General features: G+C 38.8%; 1 protein-coding gene across 11 annotated transcripts in view; it reads right to left on the reverse strand.

The window, feature by feature from the left end:
- Positions 1-27477, reverse strand: part of EIF4G3 (eukaryotic translation initiation factor 4 gamma 3) — a 406522-nt gene that overhangs the window by 225958 nt on the left and 153087 nt on the right. For all 11 annotated transcript variants that reach the window (XM_057499810.1, XM_036914545.2, XM_036914543.2 and 8 more), the window contains exon 3: positions 14426-14554. In XM_057499810.1, coding sequence (XP_057355793.1) covers positions 14426-14554 — 129 coding nt within the window. The remainder of the gene's footprint in view (positions 1-14425; positions 14555-27477) is intronic.

The raw sequence follows: 27477 nt of genomic DNA on the forward strand, positions 1-27477 counted from the left end.
CCATAAAAGGGGATTTTAATGGTGATCAAGAACAAGATTTAAAGTAAAAAGCAGTCTTGAATAATATAGTGTAGTACCTGAAAATAGAGTATTACTGGCAGGGAACTGAAAAGGAAATTTATTTTGCCTAGGAAGTACAACAAAATATTGGCAACATGATTTCTTCTACATATCACCTACCAATGTACTCATGGAACAAAATACTGGGCAGACAGAAAAGACATCATATGAGAGAGAGAGAATTCACATAGTTTAAAAGTTTATCATTCCTCATAGAGAAAAAAGGAAAGGATCTATAAACCAAATGTGAAGTTTAGAATCAGATTTAGCTCTTCCTGTCACCTAATTATCAGTGTGACTACATATTTGAGAAAAAAGTAACAGTAAACAGATGTATACATTGAGGAAAAAAGTTTGTTAGTTCAGTAAGTAAATTATAACCTTTTATTTTCATAAGTCATTCTATATATCCATCTATAACATTCATTCTTTATAGTTAATTGATTCCACTTCATTAAAATATAACTTAACCACTCTTCATTGACAGAATTCTAAATTACCACAAAGCTACATGATGTGTATATGGTATGCTTCTCACTGAGTCAGTCACTGAAATTCACAATTATTAGTCCTCTAAAGACACTAAAGTTCTTGTATCCTCCATGTTGTTGTTGGCAAAATACTTCAAGTAAACTTACCTGATCACTGATAAACAAATAGTCTTTTATGAAGCTGGTACTCTTACTTCTCCCACCTCCCTATAAATTGAACAACCCCCATTAATCTAGATAAGCACATACACATTCACCTGTCTGGCTAAACTCAGGATGATATTTTACATATCTGTATTATTTACCACTCTGCTGACCTTTCTCCCACAGTCCTATCTGCCCATTTTTGCCACAGCACTCTGAATCACAGTGCTATGAATGGATGGAGTTGTGGCTCCCACCCCACTCCAAATTTATATGTTGAAGCCCTAACCCCCAACGTGACAGCATTTAGAGATAGGAGACAATTACATTTAGATGAGATCATGAGGGTGGGGACATCAGGAGCTTGTTTGTCTCTCTCTGCCATGTAAGGACATAGCAAGAAGGCAGCCTGCTGCAACCCAAAAGACCTTCATCAGGAACTAAGTCCGCGGGCACCTTGACCTTGGACTTCCGAGCATACAGAGTTGTGAGAAACAAATGTTGTTTAAGCCACCCAGTCTATGTTATTTTGTTATAGCAGCCCAAGCACACTAAGACAGATGGAATATAAATTTCTGCAGGAAATATCACAAGCACTTTGAACTGAATTGTCAAACTGCTTCATTTCCTGATTCTCTTTAAAATTTACCGGTTCTACATTGCATCCCAAAATTTACTGGCACATGTTAATTTCTGTAGCAGAATTAAAGCTGCAATTTTCAGAACTGTAAGAATTAAATAATCTGAATGTCACACCTAGGTAAAAAAGAGATTGGTGGCACTGAAGTGACTTTCTATTCTAAAACTATGGGAAATAAGTAAAGTGTAAAATTCCAATGAGGTAAACTTGCATAGGAAGTTCTGTACTACCTATTATTAAAACAGATGAGTGGGTGGGACTGGGAAGATGGTGGCATGAGTAGGGTGGTGGAAATCTCCTCCCAAAACCATATATACTTTGAAAACACAGCAAATACAACTATTCCTAAAAGAGAGACCAGAAGATAGAGTACATCAGCGAGGCAACACCTACATACGCGAGAACTCAACATCACACAAAAAGGGTAAGATACAAAGCTGTGACCCAGCAGGACCCGAGCACTACCCCCACCCCAGCTCATGGGTGGGAGAAAAAGAATCAGAGTGAGGAGAGAGTGGGAGCACATGACTGCTAAATAACCAGCCCTAGTAATCTGCCCTAGGAGCACAATCACACATTGAGTGCTGTACTGGATATTAGAGGAAGAGAAAAGCAAAATCCAAGACTAAAACTGCAAACAGGTTCCCACAGCCAGCTGTACTGAGACAAAAGAAAAATGGGCGCTTTAAAAGCCTTAAAGGGCCAAGGGTTTAACAAGTAGACATAATCGTCCTGGCAAACTAAGCACAATAGGCTGGGAACTTTAAGGAATTTCAGGCGCCCCACACCTCTGGGTGGCAACGAAGCATAGAAGCCCCTCACGGTGATAAGCAGCCTGACGTTCATTCCCCTCCGCGGCACTACGAGCGAATCGGCTAATCTGCCATTACTGCAGAGCAAGCAGGGAGCAGCCCTGCCCACAGCAACCACACAGAGGCTTCTCCCAGCACACGGCTAACCAGGACACACCCAGAGGCTGCCCCTTGCCTGCAGTCAACAGACACAGACAGCGGAGACTGGTGCAGAGTCTGGAAGGCACAAAAGGGCTTTATTCTTACAGTGAACATGCACTGATTGCCTGCAACCACTGCCAGTGCGCTAGGCCATCCCAAGGGCCACCCCCTCTACGACAGCTCAGGGTATCAACCCAGAGGCTGCTCTCTGTGTGGTTGCCCAGAACAGGCAGGGGAGACCAGCGTGGAATCTCAAAAGCACGAATGGGTGCCGTTCTCATGGGACAACACACGCCGCTCTCCTGCGACACCCTCCAGTGCCCCAGGCCATTCCAAGGGCCGCCCCGCACAAGGCAGCTCAGGGGATTAACCCAGAGGCTGCTCCCTGTGTGCAGCTGACTGACATAGGCAGTGGAGACAGGTAAGGAGAACAGCAAGCACGAAGGGACTTTGTTCTCCCAACTGACACATGCACAACTAGCTGGCAATCACTTCCATCGCCATGAAAAGGCAGAAGAAACTTGTTCAGTCCAAAATCCCTCAAATACCAAAGATGGGGCCTACTGAGACTGAAATTACCAATCTTCCTGAAAACGAATTCAAAATACAAGTCATGAGCGTGCTGATGGATTGACAGCAGTATATGCAAGAGCTAAGGGATGAATTCCGGAGGGAAAAAACAGAAATGAAACAAACAATGAAAGGATTTAAGAGCAGAGACTGGATGAGGTGGAAGAGACTGTAAATGGAATAGAAATCAGAGAAAAGGAATACAGAGAAGCTGAGGCACAGAGAGATAAAAGCATCTCTAAGAATGAAAGAATATTAAGAGAACTGTGTGACCAATCCAAATGGAACAATATTCACATTATAGGGGAACAAGAAGAAGAAGAGAAAAAGGCACAGAAAGTGTCCTTGAAGAAATAATTGCTGTAAACTTACCTGAGCTGCGGAAGAAAACAGTCTCTCAGACCATGGAAGCCCACAGATCTCCCAACACAAGGGAAAAAGGAGGAAAACATAAAGACACATAATAATTAAAATGGCAAAGATGAAAGACAAGGACAGAGTATTAAAAGCAGCCAGAGAGAGAAAAAAGATCACCTACAAAGGAAAACCCATTAGGCTCTCTCTATCATCAGACTTCTCAGCAGAAACTTTACAGGCCAGAATGGAATGGCATGATATATCCAATGCAATGAAATAGACGGGCCTTGAACCAAGAATACTCTATCCAGCACAATTATCATTTAAATTTGAAGGAGGAATTAAACAATTCCCAGATAAGCAAAAGTCGAGGGAATTTACCTTGCACAAACCATCTCTACAGTGTATTTTAAAGGGACTGTTCTGGATGGAAGTGCTCCTAAGGCTAAACAGATATTACCAGAGAAAATAAAAACACGGAGAGAAAGTAGACCAACAAAATACTAACTAAATGCTAAATAAAATCAGCTATCCACAAAATGAGTCAAGGGAAACACAAAAGAGTACAGAATAAAACATCCAACATACAGAAAGTGGAGGAGGAAGAAAAAGAAGGGAGAGAAATAAAGAATCATCAGACTGCAATAGTGTAATAAGTAAATTAAGTTAGATGGGTAGACAGCAAAGAACTGACCCTTGAACCTCTGGTAGCCATGAATCCAAAGCCTACAATGACAATAAGTACATATCTATCGAAAATCACCCTAAATGTAAATGGTCTGACTGCATCAGTCAAAAGACACAGAGAAATAGAATGGATAAAAAAGCAAGACCCATCTATATGCTGCTTACAAGAGACTCACCTCAAACCCAAAGACATATACAGACTGAAAGTCAAGGGATTGAAAAAGATATATCATGCAAACAATAGGGAGAAAAAAGCAGGTGTTGCAGTACTTGTATCAGACAAAATAGACTGCAAAACAAAGAAAGTATCAAGAGATAAAGAAGGTCATTACATAATGATAAAGGGGTTAGTCCAACAAGAGGATATAACCATTATAAATATATGTGCACGCAACACAGGAGCACCAACATATGTGAAACAATACTAACAGAATTAAAGGAGGAAATAGAACCCAATGCATTCATTTTAGGGGACTTCAACACACCACTCACTCCAAAGGACAGATCCACCAGACAGAAAATAAGTAAGGACACAGAGGCACTGAACAACACACTTGAACAGATGGACCTAACAGACATCTACAGAACTCTACACCCAAAAGCAACATGATACACATTCTTTTCAAGTGTACACGGAATATTTTCCAGAATAGACCACATACTAGGATACAAAAAGAACCTCAGGAAATTCAAAAAGACTGAAATTCTACCAACCAACTTCTCAGACCACAAAGGTATAAAACTAGAAATAAACTGTACAAAGAAAACAAAAAGGCTCACAAACACATGGAGGCTTAACAACATGCTCCTTAATAATCAATGTGTCAATGACGAAATTAAAACAGAGATCAAGCAATATATGGAAACAAAAGCACAATGGCCCAACTTCTGTGGGACGCAGCGAAGGCAGTTCTACAAGTAAAGTGTACAGCAATCCAGGCCTATTGAAAGAAGGAAGAACAATCCCAAATGAATAGTCTAAAGTCAAAATTATTGAAACTGGAAAAAGAAGAACAAATGAGGCCCAAAGGAAGCAGAAGGAGGGACATAATAAAGATCAGAGAAGAAATAAATAAAATTGAGAAGAATAAAATAATAGAAAATATCAGTGAAACAAAGAGCTGGTTCTTTAAGAAAATAAACAAAATAGATAAATCCCTAGCCAGACTTACTAGGAGAAAAAGAGAATCTATACACATAAACAGAATCAGAAATAAGAAAGGAAAAATCACAACACACGCCACAGAAATACAAAGAATTAATAGAGAATACTATGAAAACCTATATGCTAACAAGTTGGATAACCCAGAAGAAATGGACAACTTTCTAGAAAAATACAATCTTTCAAGATGGACCCAGTAAGAAACAGAAAATCTAAACAGACCAATTACCAGCAATGAAATTGAATCAGTAATCAAAAAAATTCCCAAGAACAAAACACCCAGGCCAGATGGATTCACTGCTGAATTTTATCAGACATTTAGAGAAGACATAATACCCATTCTCCTTAAAGTTTTCCAAAAAATAGAAGAGAAGGGAATACTCCCAAACTCATTCTATGAAGCCAAGATCACTATAATACAAAAACCAGGCAAAGACACTACAAGAAAACTACAGACCAATATCCCTGATGAACACAGATGTAAAAATACTCAACAAAATATTAGCAAACCGAATTCAAAAATACATCAAGAGGATCATACACCATGATCACGTGGGACTCATCTCAGGGGTGCAAGGATGGTACAACACTTGAAAATCCATCAACATCACCCACCACATCAACAAAAAGAAGGACAGAAACCACATGATCATCTCTATAGATGCTGAAAAAGCATTCAACAAAGTTCAACATCCATTCATGATAAAAACTCTCAAAAAAAATGGGTATGGGGGGGAACTACCTCAACATAATAAAGGTCATATATGACAAACCCACAGCCACCATTATACTGAACAGCGAGAAGCTGAAAGCTTTTAACCTAAAATCAGGAACAAGACAAGAATGCCCAATCTCCCCACTTTTATTCAACATAGTACTGGAGGTCCTAGCCATGGCAATCAGACAACACAAAGAAATAAAAGGCATCCAGACTGGTAAGGAAGAAGTGAAACTGTCACTATTTGCTGATGACATGATATTGTACATAATAAACCCTAAAGACTCCTCTCCAAAACTACTAGAACTAATATCTGAATTCAGCAAAGTTGCAGGATACAAAATTAATACACAGAAATCTGTTGCATTCCTATACACTAACAATGAACTAGCAGAAAGAGAAATCAGGAAAACAATTCCATTCAAAATTGCATCAAAAAGAATAAAATACTTAGAATAAACCAAACCAAGGAATTGAAAGACCTATACCCTGAAAACTACAAGACACCCTTAAGAGAAATTAAAGAAGACACTAACAAATGGAAATTCATCCTATGCTCTTGGCTAGGAAGAATTAACATTGTCAAAATGGCCATCCTGCCTAAAGCAATCTACAGATTCAATGCAATGCCTATCAAAATACCAACAGCATTATTCAACGAACTGCAACAAATAGTTCTAAGATTCATATGGAACCACAAAAGACCCTGAATAGCCAAAGCCATCCTGAGAAGGAAGAATAAAGCAAGGGGGATCTTGCTTCCCAACTTCAAGCTCTACTACAAAGCCACAGTAATCAAGACAATTTGGTACTGGCACAAAAACAGACCCATAGACCAGTGGAACAGAACAGAGTTCAGATATTAACCCAACCATATATGGTCAATTAATATATGATAAAGGAGCCATGGACAGACAATGGGGAAATGACAGCCTCTTCAACAGCTGGTGTTGGCAAAACTGGACAGCTACATGTAAGAGAATGAAACTGGATCACTGTCTAACCCCATACACAAAAGTAAACTCAAAATGGATCAAAGACCTGAATGTAAGTCATGAAACCATAAAACTCTTAGAAAAAGACATAGGCAAAAATCTCTTGGACATAAACAGGAGCAACTTCCTCATGAACATATCTTTCCAGGCAAGGGAAGCAAAGCAAAAATGAACAAGTGGAACTATATCAAACTAAGAAGCTTGTGTACAGAAAAGGACACTATCACTAGAACAAAAAGCCATCCTACAATACAGGAGAATATATTTGTAAATGATATATCTGACAAGGGGTTAACATCCAAAATATACAAAGAGCTCATGCACCTCAACAAACATAAAGCAAATAATCCAATTAAAAATGGGCAGAGGATCTGAACAGGCACTTCTCCAAAGAAGAAATTCAGATGGCCAACAGACACATGAGAAGATGCTCCACATCGCTAATCATCAGAGAAATGCAAATTAAAACCACAATGAGATATCACTTCACACCAGTTATGATGGCCAACATTCAAAAGACAAACAACAACCAACATTGGCAAGGAGGTGGAGAAAGGGGAACCCTCCTACACTGCTGGTGGCAAGGTAAGCTCGTTCAACCATTGTGGAAAGCAGTATGGAGGTTCCTCAAAAAACTCAAAATAGAAATACCATTTGACCCAGGAATTCCACTCCTAGGAACTTACCCTAAGAATGCAGGACCCTAGTTTCAAAAAGACATATGCACCCCTATGTTTATCACAGCACTATTTACAACAGCCAAGAAATGGAAGCAACCTAAGTGTCCATCAGTAGATGAATGGATAAAGAAAATGAGGTACAAAAACACAATGGAGTATTATTCAGCCATAAGAAGAAAACAAATCCTACCATTTGCAACAACATGGATGGAGCTAGCGGGTATTATGCTCAGTGACATAAGCCAGGCGGAGAAAGACAAGTATCAAATGATTTCACTCATCTGTGGAGTATAAGAACAAAGAAAATACTGAAGAACAAAATGGCAGAGACTCACAGAACCCAAGACTAACAGTTACCAAAGGGAAAGGAACTGGGGAGGATGGGTGGGAAGGGAGGGATAACGGGGGGAAAGGGGTATTACGATTAGTACACAAATTGTAGGGGGTGGGCACGGGGAAGGCAGTATAACACAGAGAAGACAAGTAGTGACTCTATAGCATCTTACTATGCTGATGGACAGTGACTGTAATGGGGTATGTGGTGGGGACTTGATAATAGGGGGAGTCTAGTAACCATAATGTTGCTCATGTAATTGTACATTAATGATAACAACATAAAAATAAAATAAAATAAAATAACAGATGAATGGTAGCCAGGGAAATCAAGAACCTCCTAGGATGTGTCCAGAGCAAACTCTTTAAATGTAAAGGGGATAAAATCCTACACTTTTCCTCTTGACAGATTTAGATGAAAATACACAACATCATCAACAAAAAACTGAGCGTACATCAAAGACAACATATGAAATGTTTGAGAAATCACAACTTGTTCTTACAAAATTATTTGGCTTTCTAAAAGAGTGTTGAATCAATGTAGGATTGCTTTTTAAATTTTTCACTCTTTACATATATTAGTTATTTTGAAATATGGGTTCTAGTTTTAAAAATCTAAAACTTAGGGTTTAGGGTGGGAAATAATAACTGGACTAAACCATTCTTGCAGCAACACTTAAAAACCACCTAAGTTTTGAAAGAAATTCACTGGGACTTTTTTTCTAGCTACATTCAATGGAAAGAAAAGCATAATCAAACAAGCATATAAAAATTACTTTAGGCATGTTTCATAGAAAGTTACAAACCTACATAGAAGATGAAATCCACCTAATAGGAAAACATTTGGTGAAATCCTACTTTATAAATATGGTTGCAACTGCTTTGTTTAAAAAAAAAACAAAAAATGACAAAAGAGGTGAAATTCTCTAATCAATGTGACCACATTAAAATAAATTTCTACAATCAGAGGAAATTACTTAGCGATTATTTAGAATAATTAGATGAAACCACTGACATAAAAAATGATGTGGATATGTTACAGACTTTTATAACTTACTTCTATACTACTAACACTTGTAAAGGCATGTTATTTGTAAAGTGTTTAAAGGCAATATTTATTGAAGAAATTTTCAACAAGATGTAAATTTTTAAGTAAATATGTATATTACCAACTTAAAAAAAATAACAAAACAGAGTATTTTTCACCAACAGAGTCAGCCCCCTCAGTGCAGTCAGTACTGCAGGTTTCTGAGCTCACATCAAACCCCTATGTGCCATGAACACATCCAAATGCCACTCACCTCAAAAGTGTCCTTAGACATCCATGGGAAAGAGGTCAAGTATAAAAATGATACATTTTGCTGTGCTTTTTTTAAGGATATTCAATACTCATCTATTTCAACAGTGAAATGTGAATAAAGCTTCCAAAGCCTTCTCTACTTTATCTGAAAGCAAGGTTGACTGTCAAGAGCTGTTTAAATCAGAATTTATTTTCCTCATGAAAAACAGTAAAACACAAAACATTTAAAAAAACATAAAAACTTATATGCAGTAAAGAAAATCATGGTTTATCTTAATATTATCTTAGTTATTTTCTAGAGTGAGACTGTCTTTTTCACTCTAAAGAAATAAAGACAAAGCAGCTTGCAATGCTTGAAATAATCAACAACTGCAAGGCAACACTGAGAATTTTTCCCTAGTAAAACTCAGACCTCTGAAAGGAAAATGAAGTCTGGAAGTTGGATAAAGTGAAAAGACTGCAGAGTCCTTGAGTCATTTGAAATTAATTCTGTACTAGTAATGAAAATTGTAGTGTTAAAATACATATCATGACCCATCACTATTCCTCAGTGAAGAAATCCTTTGTTTAGTATTTCCAGAGACTGTAAAGAATCTAACCACTGGCTCATCTACCATCACCAACTTGAGTCCACTATATAACACGACTTTGATCTCTCAGAAGAGAAGGTGAAACAGAAGAAATTTTCTGAAACAGTAGGCAGAAAACATGTATCACTCCACTTTGGCAATATTCTGAGCATCTCTTCTCACTAATTACTGTGAACATAGCGTATGAGTCTACAGTGACGCCAAGAGAAAAAAGAAAAGGCCTAGCTGTTGAACCTGGTAATCAGTGCCAGTTTGATCTCCTTGCTTTGTAATTTAGCTCAATTCTGTGAAAATTAACTGAGTTAAAGCAAATGTGTACCAACAATTAAGCAATAAAATGAGACACTTTTATTTTCCTTAAGTATTTAAGGTAATTCAAATTTCAAAATTTTGATATTTTTTAAAGATACAAAATGAAACAAAATGCGTAACTCTGCCTAATTTTCAATCTAAAACAGAATTCAAAGTATTTTAATAATAATAACTGGCTACTTGCTTCCAAAAGCCCATAGAGGTCTTAAAGAGAATTCAGATCTCATTCAATACAAGCTTCTTATTTACAAAGAGGAAAACAGCATTAATAGGAATTTCCAGTGGGTTGAATGTTAAAACAGTACTGGCAAGGTTGGGAGTCTAACCCAGGTCTCTTGACTCCCAGGACAGTGCATTTCTCTGCTTACTTTGAAATCTGCACCAAAAGACACTTTTAAATTCCAAATTCTTTACCATTCCCAGAGAAAGGACATTTTGGGTTTAGAGACTTTAGTTAAAGGGGTGTCATTTCAGGGCAAGTGAATACAATTCACACATAAAGACTCTGTGTCTCACAAATTAACCATAGTTTGAAAATGTTGTTTTAAATATTAATTGGTAACTGTTGAAAATTTTTCACTAAATTAAACAAAACCTCCAAATTGGAGAGTGCTAGAAAGATTTAAAAGGCATATAACAAAGGAAAATGTGCATAACACCTTAAAACTTGCCATGTGTACATGTGTTACATACATGAACACATATGTATAAAATCCTATTTTGAAGGGAAAGAAGCAGGTGAAGAGGTTGCCACTGCAACATATGAAGAAGAGACGGAGAACAATTTTTTTACATTTCCCTGTCTTATGTTTCAAAGCTATGAAATTCACTTTTCTTCAGCTTACCTGCCTTCACATAGTCCCTAATAGATTAATTTACTGTCAAACACTAAGTCACAGACACAGGTAGCCACTTGGGACAAAAAGGTCTGATTCACATAAGAAAGGGAGACTGTTACAACAAAAAAAGCATGTGGCTAAAGATATTTCTTTAATCTTATCTTTAGTTGGTTCGATATCAAATAGTGCACAATAATAAACCACACTACTGCCAACAGAAAATGACCAAGCCTGGCCTCTACTTTTATCTTAGAAGGGATAAAACAAAGACCTAAGATAAGCAAAGACCTGGAAGACATTTCAAACTCTAGGGGAGAGCTTCTCCATTTCACACTAGTACCAGACAGGTAGCCAAATTAGATGACTCAGACACACATACTTGCACACACACATATAAATCTTGAGGATCAAGTCTGACAGATATAAAAATAATAAATGCTACTTTTTAAAACCATTTAGTGTGTCCTGTTCTAAGACAGGACTTCATATAATCTTCATAACAACCTTCTTAAAGTTGGTAGGATTCTAATTCTCCCTTATATAATATATGAAGAAAAGAATTTCTATAGATATTAAATAATTTATCCAACATCATGTAATCAGAAAGAGACAGACCAAGAAACAGACAGAACCTAAGTCTGTTTGACTCTAAGCCTATAATTCTTTTTTTCCTGTTCTGAAGGCTCTGCTTTCCATTATCATCCACAAACGTGTCAACTGTTAAACTTAAGTAGACTGAGTTTCCCACAAAACTCCCTATTTTTCCAGGTATGCCAATTTAGAAAAACTTTATTCTACCAACAGATGTTAAGACATTGTTAGGAAACAAATGAATCTGTATAAGCCTGTCTCTCTGAAAAGTAAAGGAAAAAAGGGGACTGTGAACCAGATGTGATTTACTGGGTTCATTCATCAAACTAGGCAAAATGGTAGCAAAACAGACCACAAAGGAAAGCAAGATAATATTTCGTGACTCTTTTCCCTGGAACTCATTAACTCTGACTTCTAAAGGAAACCAATAAAATGGCATACAGAAGGGCACTGTGGGCCCAATAACCAAGAGCACAGTGAGGTCATCCTTTCTTAAATGTGAACTATGCATTTGTAAGCAGTGCTATCTTTCACAAAACTCAAGTTCTCTGGGCCAACTGCTTGAGTCGAATCACAACTTGAAACCATAAGAATTTGGAATGGAAAACTAAGCTCTCCCTCTTATGTGCCAGTTATTAACGACTGCTTTTCCCTCAGCTCAAAATTTACCTTGTTTGCCTGCACAGTAAAAGTGGATCTGTGCTCTTCAAATATTTTTCCATTTCAGCGGGCACAATTGTAAATTTTGCCAGTAGAGGGCACTGTTTAGACATTGCAGAAGGACAGGATTTTGCTTCCTGGTCCTTCTTGAAGTACAGGTAGCTTCTCTAGAATCTCGCTTCTCCAAGTGCCCAGCTCTCTAGAACGCATAGCTTCTTCAGTGCCAGGCTTCTGCTACACTGCACAGTAGCCAGCAGTATGTGGTGGCCAAGAGCTCCCCCTGGCACCCTCTCAAGCAGTTTTGCAGCAAAGTGCCTCCTCTAAGAAACCTATGTGAGAAGAGCTTTCTTTCTATCGGCATCCTACAGGGAAGAATTCTGGCAAGTTCCAGAAGGTGGATTTCTAATAAGTTCTACTGCCCTGGCACCACAGCAATTTCTCTACCACTCAGGGAGCCGTATCATGCCCTATCCAACATGGTCTAGATCTCAGCCCAAGATTGAGGTAGTAGTCTCTTACCTAACACTACTATGAACAAAGGAGGCACAAGGTTTGATAGGCGTTTTTTGGATTTTGAAGGCAACATGCACTACATTAGAGTATGCTAAACCTCAACCTACTATAAAGTTACCTGGAGGTTTCCAAATTTGACTGAGGGATCGAACAAAAGAAGGCTCTGCAGCAGGTTTAATTTGTAATACAAGCTGCTCTACCACATGGGATGTATGACCCAGCATATCCAAGGTTACCGAAGTGTCTGTGACAGAGATGCTGTAAGGAGCCTTTTAGCCACTGTGTATTGCAGCAGCTCTTTGCTAAAGGAGACTAGGGCTAGAGCGACCAGCTTTCCCCAACACTCCATAGAGTAAATTTCCAGTAAGTTCCAGAGGAAGAATTGCTAGCATGTTCCACTGGTATGATTCTACAGTGACCTCTCTATCATAAGGTGAGCCTTATTAGCTGTGCACACTGAGCCCTGGAGAAGGCTCTTCCATAGGTATTTGATCTCAGCCCCAGAAGAAACAGATGCTCCTTATATTTGCAATTATTATATTGTTTAGAATTCTCTTTTTTATTAGCCAATCCCTCATCAATCGAATTCAATAACCCTTTCTATTAGTTTAATAAACTTTCCCTGCTCAAGTAGTTTCTCTCTTCTGATTGGATTCTGACCAACATACCTTATTAATAGCTTAGGTGGTTCTGTTCAGTGCTATGAAAATCAACAAGAACACTTTTTAAATAATTACGAGTTCATTTTGACATGTTTTAGTTTTAAAACTCAAAACTAGGAATAATTAGACAAATTTTAAGCACAGTACTAAGTCCAAATTAGTTTATATATTCCTTAATAGGACAATTTCAGTTATGGTTTAGCAAGCTGTACATTTCTTCTCCACTTTATAGTCTAAACTATCACTAACCAGCACCTAACTTATAATCACCAGCTTTTAGTATTATTTTTAATAAATAATTCCTTATATCTCTTATGATTCAAGCTCTGGAAACCCTCAAAATGAAAGCCAAAATTGAAAATAATGTTATTCAATTAATTTTCATTATCAAAAACAAAAGTTCTTATGCATAAATACTGACAATCTCAAACAGCATCGGTCAAATGGCTTGACTATCTCCATATTCCAGTAAGAGCCTTCATAACTCTAGCCCACTCTCAATCACAAGGTAGACCAAACAGGCATGTGATGGTGGGTTGGTGCAAATTAAACAGTATCTTGAGAAATGGCTTAAAATGCAGGGGACAAACCCATAATGACATGTTCTTAAAACAGTGTTTCAATATCTGCTGTACCTATTAATTGGAAATAATGCTAAAGAGTACACTAGTCTTCAACAATTCACCAAAATTTTAAGCTTAACAAATTCCAATAACCAACCTATTTATGAAATAAAAAACCAAACCAAAAAAAAAAAAGCCCATTAAAATTACTCAAGAGGGAAAGACACTTTTTAAAAAAGTAGAAAACAACCAACACTACACCAAAATGGGAGAAGAAAGGAGACTAGCAGATTACACATTAAAAAGCAAACAAATGCTTTGTGGGGTCTTTAATGGACTTTAGAATTGCATCCTAATTTCTAAAACAACAAAAAGTAAAACAAAGTATCCCTGACAGTTCATTTCAAATTCCTCCATAAATAAAATGTACAAAATTGTTAGCAGCCACCATTATGGGTGCTATGTCTAAAAAATGCAAAAGACAAAACAGATATTACTCTTCAGGTAATGTTATATGTTAGTGCTTAAAAGTTAATGCTTTAGAAAAACAGAAAAGCTGCTTTTACATGGAAATTCCTTTAAAAGAAAATAAACATTTTTCTTACTTGAGAGAGTCCAGGGGACGATGCATGTCCCGGGGGCGTTGCCGCAAGATTTGGATGCCCCTTGTTTATTTCATGTGCTGAATAAGGGGAAGGGGTCGGAGGTCCTGGCTGTCTTGCTACTTGTGTTACCTGTAAGGAAATCAATTATTTAGTAAAGTATTATAGTAGTAACTCCACTTTAATAACTTTAGATGAACTAATTTTTAAAAATTGGGTTCTCTACCTCACAATTTATACTAAAATAAGGGCTAGAGTGACTAAAGGCTGATTTTCAAAAATGAAGCAATGAGATTATTAGAAAAAAATTAGAAAAAATAAACATGAATATTATAATCATTTTGTTAAGATTCTTGAAGCATAATCTAAAACCAAAAACGTTCAAGGAATAAAATACACAACATGAAAGAAAGAAGCCAGACTTGAAACTGTATACTGTAGGAAGTCATTTATGTGACATTTTATAAAAGGAACAAAAAAGGGTTAAATGATTACAAGGGGAAGAGGCTGATTACAAAAGGGATGCAAGGAGATTTTGGAGGGTGACATAACTATTCTGTACCTTGACTGTGGTGGGGATTACATGTCTCTATGTGTTTGTCAAAACTCACAGAACTATACACAAAAACATGTGAATTTCACTTACATAAATTATACCTCAATAAATCTGAACCAAAAAGGGGGTATCTTACTTATGTAACATATATGCACATGTACATATGAACATATGTGTACATGTACATATTTCTACATGTGTGTGCGTATGTATTTATAATAGACATGTGCATATACACATACTCAACACTGTATATGTAATATATTTAGAAGATTTTTTAAGGAGATACACAAAGATCTTTACAGAAAGCATTACAGGTATTTCTCTTTTTTTCTCATTTTTATTTTCTAACACAGTCAATAGTCATGAAGTTGTACAACAGAAAAATAGCTGGCATATGTTTCTATGTAAACAAAAATTACATGTTCCCACTTTTTGCTGGCAATAAACTGCCCATCAGCCTGTAATGGATATGAAACCATTTCACTTGGACCCCATTTAGAGTCCAGACATCAATCCTAGCCCACTCCTCTCTATCACAGTCTAACCCAGACCAGCACTGACAGTTTGACAAACTCCCAAAAATGGGGGGCAACTCAGCAGTCATCTAATATGAAAGAATCCATTCTCCTTAAAGTGAGATTCTTAAACTTGGAGGAGCTATGAACCCTCTTGCAGTCTAATTGAAACTACAGACTCTTCCTAGAATCACATTTTTAAGTGCATAAAATACATCAGATTATGACAAAAACCAATTACACTGAAATACAGGAATTAAAATTTGTGATACAGTAATATATGTGTTTATTAGCATGTAAAAAAGGACTAATGGCAGTTGTTGCCAACATTCATAAATTAAAGAAATGATAACATTCAATCACATATTTTCCCCATCTAATTTCTTAGATCCCCGGAATTGTATCACAGAATTAGAAAGTCTGCCCTGGCAGAAAGGAAAGTGATCTCCATTAAATGATACTTGATTTTCCTTGAATTCACTCAGTCAGTCAGAAACTGTGAACAGAGTCTACTCCCTTGGTAACCTAACTTAAAACAGTCATAAACACCTATAGGCTCAGCGACCTGATCCCAATGCAGAAATAAAATGGACTCATGGAGAACTAACTATGATCAAAGTTGAGAGGCTAAAAGAGACATGACTGATGATAGGATGTGACCAGTTTAAGACTTTAATTAATTGTATGAAATTTCTTCCTCGCTTTTTAAGTAGCTTCATGATTTTCTTCAAAAACTGTTTCCAATTTTTAGTGAAAATTACCTTTGTAAGAGCATGAGGTTAACCACAAAATGTGACAGCATTTATAAATCTTATCGAGGAAATTTTTAGAAGGCTAAAAATTGGATTACTATTTAAACATTCACTTTAGAAAACTAGTAACTTAAATGTAGAGTTCCTGAAAACAAATTTCTTCCCAATAAGGCTTTATAAATTTATATTCTAATTTCACATGCTTTAGAAAAAATTATTTTGACATCCCACTAAGGTAAAATATCAAAATGTATATATACTATAACATTAAAAAAGAAATCTGCACAATGAAATAAAATGAGAACAAAGAAGTTAGCTATATAAAATCCATGTTAGGTCAATTCTCCCAATTTATCCTGTTAAAACAAAGACTAAACCTACCCAGGGCAAAAACGATAGTATGGAGAAATGTAAAAAAAGTTATTACTGGCTAAGAATATTAAAACACGTAGGAACTCAAGATGGCAGCGTTGAGTAGGGTGGCGGAAATCTCCTCCCAAAACCATATGTATTTTTGAAAATACAACTAGGCCTAACAGAGGGACAAGAAGATACAGTACAACAGCCAGGCTACATCTACATCTGCGAGAACTCAGCATCTCAGGAAAAGGGTAAGATACAAAGTCATGACCCAGCACTCCACCCATCCTAGCTCACCAGTGGGAGGAAAAGAATCAGAGTAGGGAGGGAGTGGAAGCAGAGGAGAGCTAAATTATCAGCCCTAGTGATCTGCACCAGGAGCACAGACACACAATGCATGGTGTACTGGATATCAGAGAAAAGGAAAGGTAAAATTCAAGATGGAGACTGCAAGCAGGTCCCCACAGCCAGCTTCCCTGGGACAAAAGAAAAGTGGGTGCTTTTTAAAAGTCCTAAAGGGACAAGGGCTTAACAGCTGGACAAAATCGTCCCAGCACACTCAGACCAGAAGGCTGGGAATCTTAACAAACTTCAGGCGACCTACCCTCTGGGGGGTTAATGCAGCCCCGAAGCCCATCACAACGATAAGCAGCCTGCCATTCATTTCCCCAGGCTGGTGCTGCAAGCAAACTGGCTGACCCGACACAGCTGTGAGGCAGCTGGAAAACAGCCCTGTCGACAGCAAGCACACAGTCTTCTCACATCACACAGCTAACCAGGACAGACCCAGAGGCTGCCGCTGGCATGCAGCTGCCTGGCACAGACAGAGGAAGCCGAAGCACATTCCAGAAGGCACGAAGGAGCATCATTCTCACAGGAGAACACACCCGGCATATCTGCGACCCCCTGCAGTACCCTAGGCTATCTCGAGGGCCGCCCCGCCCACAGCAGCTCAGGAGATTATTCCAGGAACTGCTTCTGCTGTGTGGGTAAACGGAACAGGCAGCAGAAGCTGAAGAAACATCCGGAAGACACGAAGGGGCGACATTCTTGCAGGAGAACACACCCAGCACATCTGCGACAACCTGCAGGGGCCTAGGCTATCCCAAGGGCCGCCCTGCCCATGGCAGCTCAGGGGATTGAACCAGAGGCTACCCCGTGCACCCAGTTGACTGGCACAGGCAGACGGAGCCAGAGCAAGGTCCAGATGGAACGAAGGGGCACCGTTCTCAAAGGAGAACACACCCGGCGCATCTGGGACCCCCAACAGTGCTCTACACTATCCCGAGGGCTGCCCCCACCACGGCAGCTCTGGAGATTATCCCAGACAGTGCTCCCTGTCTATGGGTAACCAACACAGGCAGCTGAGTAGGGCAAACTGACCAGCAAGTTGCAAGGGACCTTTGTTCTCCCAGCTGACACATGCGCCACCTGCCTGCAACCAGTTCTATCACCATGAAAAGACAGAAGAACCTGGTCCAGTCAAAAATCACTCAAGCCAACCCCAGAGAGAGGGCCGGGTGAATTCTTGAAAAAGAATTCGAAATAAAAGTCATAACCATGGTGAAGGACCTGCAGAGAAATATGCAAGAGCTTAGGGATGAAGTCTAGAGGGAGATAAAAGAAATGAAACAATCAATAGAAGGTCTTAAGAGCAGAGTGGATGACGGGCAAGAGACTGTTAATGGAATAGATATTAGAGAAGAGGAATACAGAGAAGCTGAGGCAGAGAGAGATTAAAGGATCTGTATGGATGAAAGAATATTAATAGAATTGTGTGATAAATCCAAACAGAACAATATTCGCATTAGAGGGGTACCAGAAGAAGAAGAGAGAGAAAAAGGGATAGAAAGTGTCTTTCAAGAAATAATTGCTGAAAACTTCCCCAAGCTGGGGGAGGAAATAGTCTCATAGACCATGGAAGCCCACAGATCTACCAACACAAGGGACACAAGGAAGAAAACACCAAGACATATAATAATTAAAATGGCAAAGATCAACAACAAGGACAGAGTAATAAAGGAAGCCATGGAGAGAAAAAACATCACCTACAAAGGAAAAACCATCAGGCTATCACCAGACATCTCAACAGAAACCTTACAGGCCAGAAGAGAATGCCACGATATATTTAATGCAATGAAACAGAAGGGCCTTGAACCAAGAATACTGTACCCAGCACAATTATGCTTTTAACTTTGAAGAGGGGATTAACAATTTCCAGATAAGCAAAAGTTGAGGGAATTTACCTAACACAAACCTCCATTACAGGATATTTTAAAGGGACTTCTCTAAATGAAAGCATTCCTAAGGCTAAATAGATGTCACCAGAGACAATAAAATCACAGCAAAGAAAGCAGACCACCAAATACTAACTAAATGCAAAATAAAATCAACTATACACAAAAGTGGTCAAAGGAAACACAAAAGAGTACAGAATAAAACACCAAATATAGAGAGAATGTAAGGGGAAGAATAACAAGGAAGAGAAATAAAGAATCATCAAACTGTGTTTATAATAGTGTAATAAGAGAGTTAAGTTAGACAGTTAGATAGTAAAGAAGCAACCCTTGAACCTTTGGTAACCATGAATCCAACGCCTCCAATGGCAATAAGTGCATATCTATCGATAATCACACTAAATGTAAATGGTCTGAAAGCATCAGTCAAAAGACACAGAGAAATAGAATGGATAAAAAAGCAAGACCCATCTATATGCTGCTTACAAGAGACTCACCTCAAACCCAAAGACATACACAGACTAAAAGTGAAGGGATGGAAAAATATATTTCCTGCATACAACAGGGAGAAACAAGCAGGTGTTGCAGTACTTGTATCAGACAAAATAGACTGCAAAACAAAGAAAGTATCAAGAGATAAAGAAGGTCATTACATAATGATAAAGGGGTCAGTCAAACAAGAGGATATAACCATTATAAATATATGTGCATGCAACACAGGAGCACCAACATATGTGAAACAAATACTAACAGAATTAAAGGAGGAAATAGAACCCAATGCATTCATTTTAGGAGACTTCAACACACCACTCACTCCAAAGGACAGATCCACCAGACAGAAAATAAGTAAGGACACAGAGGCACTGAACAACACACTAAACAGATGAACCTAACAGACATCTACAGAACGCTACACCTAAAGGAACACGATACACATTCTTCTCAAGTGCACATGGAACATTTTTCCAGAATAGACCACATACTAGGACACAAAAAGAACCACATTAAATTCAAAAAGATTGAAATTCTACCAAACAACATCTCAGATCACCAAGATATAAAACTAGAAATAAATTCTACAGAGAAAACAAAAAGGCTCACAAACACATGGAGGCTTAACAACAAGCTCCTAAATAATCAATGGATCAATGACCAAATTAAAACAGAGATCAAGCAATATATGGAGACAAATGACAACAACAGCACAATGCCCCAACATCTGTGGGAAGCAGTGAGGGCAGTTCTACGAGGAAAGTGTACAGAAATTCAGGCCTATTTAAAGAAGGAAGAACAATCTCAAATGAATAGTATAAAGTCACAATTATTGAAACTGGAAAAAGAAGAATAACTGAGGCCCAAAGTCAGCAGAAGGAGGGACATAATAAAGATCAGGGAAGATAAATAAAATTGAGAACAATAAAACAATAGAAAATAGCAATGAAACCAAGAGCTGGTTCCTTGAGAAAATTAATGAAATCAAAAAGCCCCTATCTAGACTTATTAAGAGAAAAAGAGAATCTACACACATAAACAGAATCAGAAATGAGAAAGGAAAAATCATGACAGACCCCACAGAAATACAAAGAATTGTGAGAGAATACTATGAAAATGTATATGCTAAGAAGCTGGAAAACCTAGGAGAAAATGACATGACAAAAAAAGAAAATTACAGACCAATATCCCTGATGAACATAGATGCAAAACTACTCAACAAAATATTAGCAAACCGAAATTCAAAAATGCATCAAGAGGATCACATACCATGATCAAGTGGGACTCATCTCAGGGATACAAGGATGGTACAATACTCACAAATCCATCAACATCATCCACCACATCAACAAAAAGAAGGACAAAACCCACATGATCATCTCCATAGATGCTAAAAAAGCATTCAACAAAATTCAACATCCATTCATGATAAAAACTCTCAAAAAAATGGGTATAGAGGGCAAGCACCTTAACATAATAAAGGCCATATATGACAAACCCACAGCCAACATCATGCTTAACAGCAAGAAGCTGAAAGCTTTTCACCTAAGATTGGGAACAAGACAGGGATGACAACTCTCCCGACTGTTATTCAACATAGTACTGGAGGTCCTAGCCATAGCAATCAGACAACACAAACAAATAAAAGGTATCCTACTTGGTAAAGAACAAGTCAAACTGTCACTATTTGCAGATGACATGGTATTGTACATAAAAAACCCTAAAGACTCCACTCCAAACCTACTAGAACTAATATCTGAATTCAGCAAAGTTGTAGGATACAAAATTAATACGCAGAAATCTGTTGCATTCCTATACACTAACAATGAACTAGCAGAGAGAGAAATCAGGAAAACAATTCCATTCACAATTACATCAAAAAGAATAAAATACCTTGGAATAAACCTAATCAAGGAATTGAAAGACCTATACCCTGAAAACTACAAGACACTCTTAAGAGAAATTAAAGAGAAGGAGGGGCAGAAGATGGCAGCGTGAGTAGAGCAGCGGAAATCTCCTCCCAAAACAACATATATCTATGAAAATATAACAAAGACAACCCTTCCTAGAATAAAGACCAGAGGACACAGGACAATATCCAGACCACATCCACACCTGAGAGAACCCAGCGCCTCGCAAAGGGGGTAAGATACAAGCCCCGGCCCTGCGGGAGCCGAGCGCCCCTCCCCCCAGCTCCCGGCGGGAGAAGAGCAGGCAGAGAGGGAGGGAGACGGAGCCCAGGACTGCCGAACACCCAGCCCCAGCCATCCGGGCCAGAGTGCAGGGCGCTCGATACTAGGAAAACAGGGCAGCAAGAACAGTGAGGAGGCACTGGAGGCTGGGCGACAGAGGGCATAAGAAAAGCGCGCGACCATTTTTTTTTGCTGTTTTGCTGTTTTGTTTTGGCGAGCGCTTTTTGGAAGTCTTAAAGGGATAGGGACCCCAATACTAGGGAAAAAGGGCAGAAAGACCGGTGAGCAGAGGCCTGAGGCTGGCACCGCAGAATAAAGAAAAACGAACGACCACCTTTTTTTTTTTTTAATTAAAAACTTTTTTTTTTTTTTAATTAAAAAAAATTTTTTTCTCTTTGTTTTTTGGTGGGCGTTGTTTTGTTTTGGCGGGTGCTTTTTGGAAGTCTTAAAGGGGCAGGGCGGGTCACTTAATCCAGAGGTAGGGAATCCGGGATCTCTGGGCACCCTAAACCCTGGGCTGCAGGGAGCAGGGAGGCCCCTTACGGAGATAAATACCCTCCCAGCCGCTCCTGCGCCAACACGACTCCACCATTTTGGAGCAGCTGCCCGAGCCAGGCCACGCCCACAGCAACAGCGGAGATTAACTCCATAGCAGCCTGGCAGGAAGCAGAAACCCTGTCTGCACGCAGCTGCGCAGCACAAGCCACTAGAGGTCGCTGTTCTCCCAGGAGAGGAGGGCCACAAACCAACAAGAAGGGAAGTTCTTCCAGCCGTGACTCGTCCCAGTTCTGCAGACTATTCCTATCACCATGAAAAGGCAAAGCTACAGGCAGACAAAGATCACAGAGACAACACCAGAGAAGGAGACAGACCTAACCAGTCTCCCTGAAAAAGAATTCAAAATAAGAATCAAAAACATGCTGACAGAGATGCAGAGAAATACGCAAGAGAAATGGGATGAAGTCCGGAAGGAGATCACAGATGCCAGAAAGGAGATCGCAGAAATGAAACAAACTCTGGAAGGGTTTATAAGCAGAATGGATAGAATGCAAGAGGCCATTGATGGAATTGAAATCAGAGAACAGGAACGCATAGAAGCTGACATAGAGAGAGACAAAAGGATCTCCAGGAATGAAACAATATTAAGAGAACTGTGTGACCAATCCAAAAGGAACAATATCCGTATTATAGGGGTCCCAGAAGAAGAAGAGAGAGGAAAAGAGATGGAAAGTATCTTAGAAGAAGTAACTGCTGAAAACTTCCCCACACTGGGGGAGGAAGTAATCGAACAGATCACGGAAATACACAGAACCCCCAACAGAAAGGATCCAAGAAGGGCAACACCAAGACACATAATAATTAAAATGGCAAAGATCAAGGACAAGGAAAGAGTGTTAAAGGCAGCTAGAGAGAAAAAGGTCACCTATAAAGGGAAACCCATCAGGCTAACGTCAGATTTCTCAACAGAAACCCTACAGGCCAGAAGAGAATGGCATGATATATTTAATACAATGAAACAGAAGGGCCTTGAACCAAGGATGCTGTATCCAGCACGACTATCATTCAAATATGACGGTGGGATTAAACAATTCCCAGACAAACAAAAGCTGAGGGAATTTGCTTTCCACAAACCACCTCTACAGAACATCTTACAGGGACTGCTCTAGATGGGAGCACTCCTAGAAAGAGCACAGCACAAAACACCCAACATATGAAGAATCGAGGAGGAGGAACAAGAAGGGAGAGAAGAAAAGAATCTCCAGATAGTGTATATAACAGCTCAATAAGCGACCTAAGTTAGGCAGTAAGATACTAAAGAGGCTAACCTTGAACCTTTGGTAACCACGAATTTAAAGCCTGCAATGGCAATAAGTACATATCTTTCAATAGTCACCCTAAATGTTAATGGGTTGAATGCACCAATCAAAAGACACAGAGTAACAGAATGGATAAAAAAGCAAGACCCATCTATATGCTGCTTACAAGAAACTCACCTCAAACCCAAAGACATGGACAGACTAAAAGTCAAGGGATGGAAAAACATATTTCAAGCAAACAACAGTGAGAAGAAAGCAGGGGTTGCAGTACTAATATCAGACAAAATAGATTTCAAAACAAAGAAAGTAACAAGAGATAAAGAAGGACACTACATAATGATAAAGGGCTCAGTCCAACAAGAGGATATAACCATTCTAAATATATATGCACCAAACACAGGAGCACCAGCATATGTGAAACAAATACTAACAGAACTAAAGGGGGATATAGACTGCAATGGATTCATTCTAGGAGACTTCAACACACCACTCACCCCAAAGGATAGATCCACTGGGCAGAAAATAAGTAAGGACACGGAAACACTGAACAACACACTAGAGCAGATGGACCTAATAGACATCTATAGAACTCTACATCCAAAAGCAGCGGGATATACATTCTTCTCAAGTGCACATGGAATATTTTCCAGAATAGACCACATACTAGGCCACAAAAAGAGCCTCAGAAAATTCCAAAAGATTGAAATCCTACCAACCAACTTTTCAGACCACAAAGGCATAAAACTAGAAATAAACTGTACAAAGAAAGCAAAGAGGCTCACAAACACATGGAGGCTTAACAACACGCTCCTAAATAATCAATGGATCAATGACCAAATCAAAATGGAGATCCAGCAATATATGGAAACAAATGACAACAACAACACTAAGCCCCAACTTCTGGGGGACGCAGCAAAAGCAGTCTTAAGAGGAAAGTATATAGCAATCCAAGCATATTTTAAAAAGGAAGAGCAATCCCAAATGAATGGTCTAATGTCACAATTATCGAAATTGGAAAAAGAAGAACAGATGAGGCCTAAGGTCAGCAGAAGGAGGGACATAATAAAGATCAGAGAAGAAATAAATAAAATTGAGAAGAATAAAACAATAGCAAAAATCAATGAAACCAAGAGCTGGTTCTTCGAGAAAATAAACAAAATAGATAAGCCTCTAGCCAGACTTATTAAGAAGAAAAGAGAGTCAACACAAATCAACAGTATCAGAAACGAGAAAGGAAAAATCACGACGGACTCCACGGAAATGCAAAGAATTATTGGAGAATACTATGAAAACCTATATGCTAACAAGCTGGGAAACCTAGGAGAAATGGACAACTTCCTAGAAAAATACAACCTTCCAAGATTGACCCAGGAAGAAACAGAAAATCTAAACAGAACAATTACCAGCAACGAAATTGAAGCGGTAATCAAAAACCTACCAAAGAACAAAACGCCCGGGCCAGATGGATTTACCTCGGAATTTTATCAGACATACAGGGAAGACATAATACCCATTCTCCTTAAAGTTTTCCAAAAAATAGAGGAGGAGGGGACACTCCCAAACTCATTCTATGAAGCTAACATCACCCTAATACCAAAACCAGGCAAAGACCCCACTAAAAAAGAAAACTACAGACCAATATCCCTGATGAACGTAGATGCAAAAATACTCAACAAAATATTAGCAAACCGAATTCAAAAATACATCAAAAGGATCATACACCATGACCAAGTGGGATTCATCCCAGGGATGCAAGGATGGTACAACATTCGAAAGTCCATCAACATCATCCACCACATCAACAAAAAGAAAGACAAAAACCACATGATCATCTCCATAGATGCTGAAAAAGCATTTGACAAAGTTCAACATCCATTCATGTTAAAAATTCTCAGCAAAATGGGAATAGAGGGCAAGTACCTCAACATAATAAAGGCCATCTATGATAAACCCACAGCCAACATTATATTGAACAGCGAGAAGCTGAAAGCATTTCCTCTGAGATCGGGAACTAGACAGGGATGCCCACTCTCTCCACTGTTATTTAACATAGTACTGGAGGTCCTAGCCACGGCAATCAGACAAAATAAAGAAATACAAGGAATCCAGATTGTTAAGAAGAAGTTAAACTGTCACTATTTGCAGATGACATGATACTGTACATAAAAAACCCTAAAGACTCCACCCCAAAACTACTAGAACTGATATCGGAATACAGCAAAGTTGCAGGATACAAAATCAACACACAGAAATCTGTGGCTTTCCTATACACTAACAATGAACCAACAGAAAGAGAAATCAGGAAAACAACTCCATTCACAATTGCATCAAAAAAAATAAAATACCTAGGAATAAACCTAACCAAAGAAGTGAAAGACTTATATTCTGAAAACTACAAGTCACTCTTAAGAGAAATTAAAGGGGACACTAACAGATGGAAACTCATCCCATGCTCGTGGCTAGGAAGAATTAATATCGTCAAAATGGCCATCCTGCCCAAAGCAATATACAGATTTGATGCAATCCCTATGAAACTACCAGCAACATTCTTCAATGAACTGGAACAAATAATTCAAAAATTCATATGGAAACACCAAAGACCCCGAATAGCCAAAGCAATCCTGAGAAAGAAGAATAAAGTAGGGGGGATCTCACTCCCCAACTTCAAGCTCTACTATAAAGCCATAGTAATCAAGACAATTTGGTACTGGCACAAGAGCAGAGCCACAGACCAATGGAACAGACTAGAGAATCCAGACATTAACCCAGACATATATGGTCAATTAATATTTGATAAAGGAGCCATGGACATACAATGGCGAAATGACAGTCTCTTCAACAGGTGGTGCTGGCAAAAGTGGACAGCTACATGTAGGAGAATGAAACTGGACCATTGTCTAACCCCATATACAAAAGTAAACTCAAAATGGATCAAAGACCTGAATGTAAGTCATGAAACCATTAAACTCTTGGAAGAAAACATAGGCAAGAACCTCTTAGACATAAACATGAGTGACCTCTTCTTGAACATATCTCCCCGGGCAAGGAAAACAACAGCAAAAATGAGTAAGTGGGACTATATTAAGCTGAAAAGCTTCTGTACAGCAAAAGACACCATCAATAGAACAAGAAGGATCCCTACAGTATGGGAGAATATATTTGAAAATGACACATCCGATAAAGGCTTGACGTCCAGAATATGTAAGGAGCTCACACGCCTCAACAAACAAAAAACAAATAACCCAATTAAAAAATGGGCAGAGGAACTGAACACACAGTTCTCCAAAAAAGAAATACAGATGGCCAACAGACACATGAAAACATGCTCCACATCGCTAATTATCAGAGAAATGCAAATTAAAACTACAATGACGTATCACCTCACACCAGTAAGGATGGCTGCCATCCAAAAGACAAACAACAACAAATGTTGGCGAGGCTGTGGAGAAAGGGGAACCCTCCTACACTGCTGGTGGGAATGTAAGTTAGTTCAACCATTGTGGAAAGCGGTGTGGAGGTACATCAAAATGCTCAAAACAGACTTACCATTTGACCCAGGAATTCCACTCCTAGGAATTTACCCTAAGAACGCAGCAATCAAGTTTGAGAAAGACAGATGCACCCCTATGTTTATTGCAGCACTATTTACAATAGCCAAGAATTGGAAGCAACCTAAATGTCCATCAATAGATGAATGGATAAAGAAGATGTGGTACATATACACAATGGAATACTACTCAGCCATAAGAAAATGGCAAATCCAATCATTTGCAGCAACATGGATGGAGCTGGAGGGTATTATGCTCAGTGAAACAAGCCAAGCGGAGAAAGAGAAATACCAAATGATTTCACTCATCTGTGGAATATAAGAACAAAGGAAAAACTGAAGGAACAAAACAGCAGCAGAATCACAGAACTCAAGAATGGACTAACAGGTACCAAAGGGAAAGGGACTGGGGAGGATGGGTGGGTAGGGAGGGATAAGGGTGGGAGAAGTAGGGGGGTATTAAGATTAACATGCATGGGGGGGTAGGAGAAAAGGGAGGGCTGTACAACACAGAGAAGGCAAGTAGTGATTCTACAACATTTTGCTATGCTGATGGACAGTGACTGTAAAGGGGTTTATAGGGG

The sequence above is a fragment of the Manis pentadactyla genome, chromosome 4, assembly GCF_030020395.1.
Source record: "Manis pentadactyla isolate mManPen7 chromosome 4, mManPen7.hap1, whole genome shotgun sequence".
Taxonomy (NCBI): Eukaryota; Metazoa; Chordata; class Mammalia; order Pholidota; family Manidae; genus Manis; species Manis pentadactyla.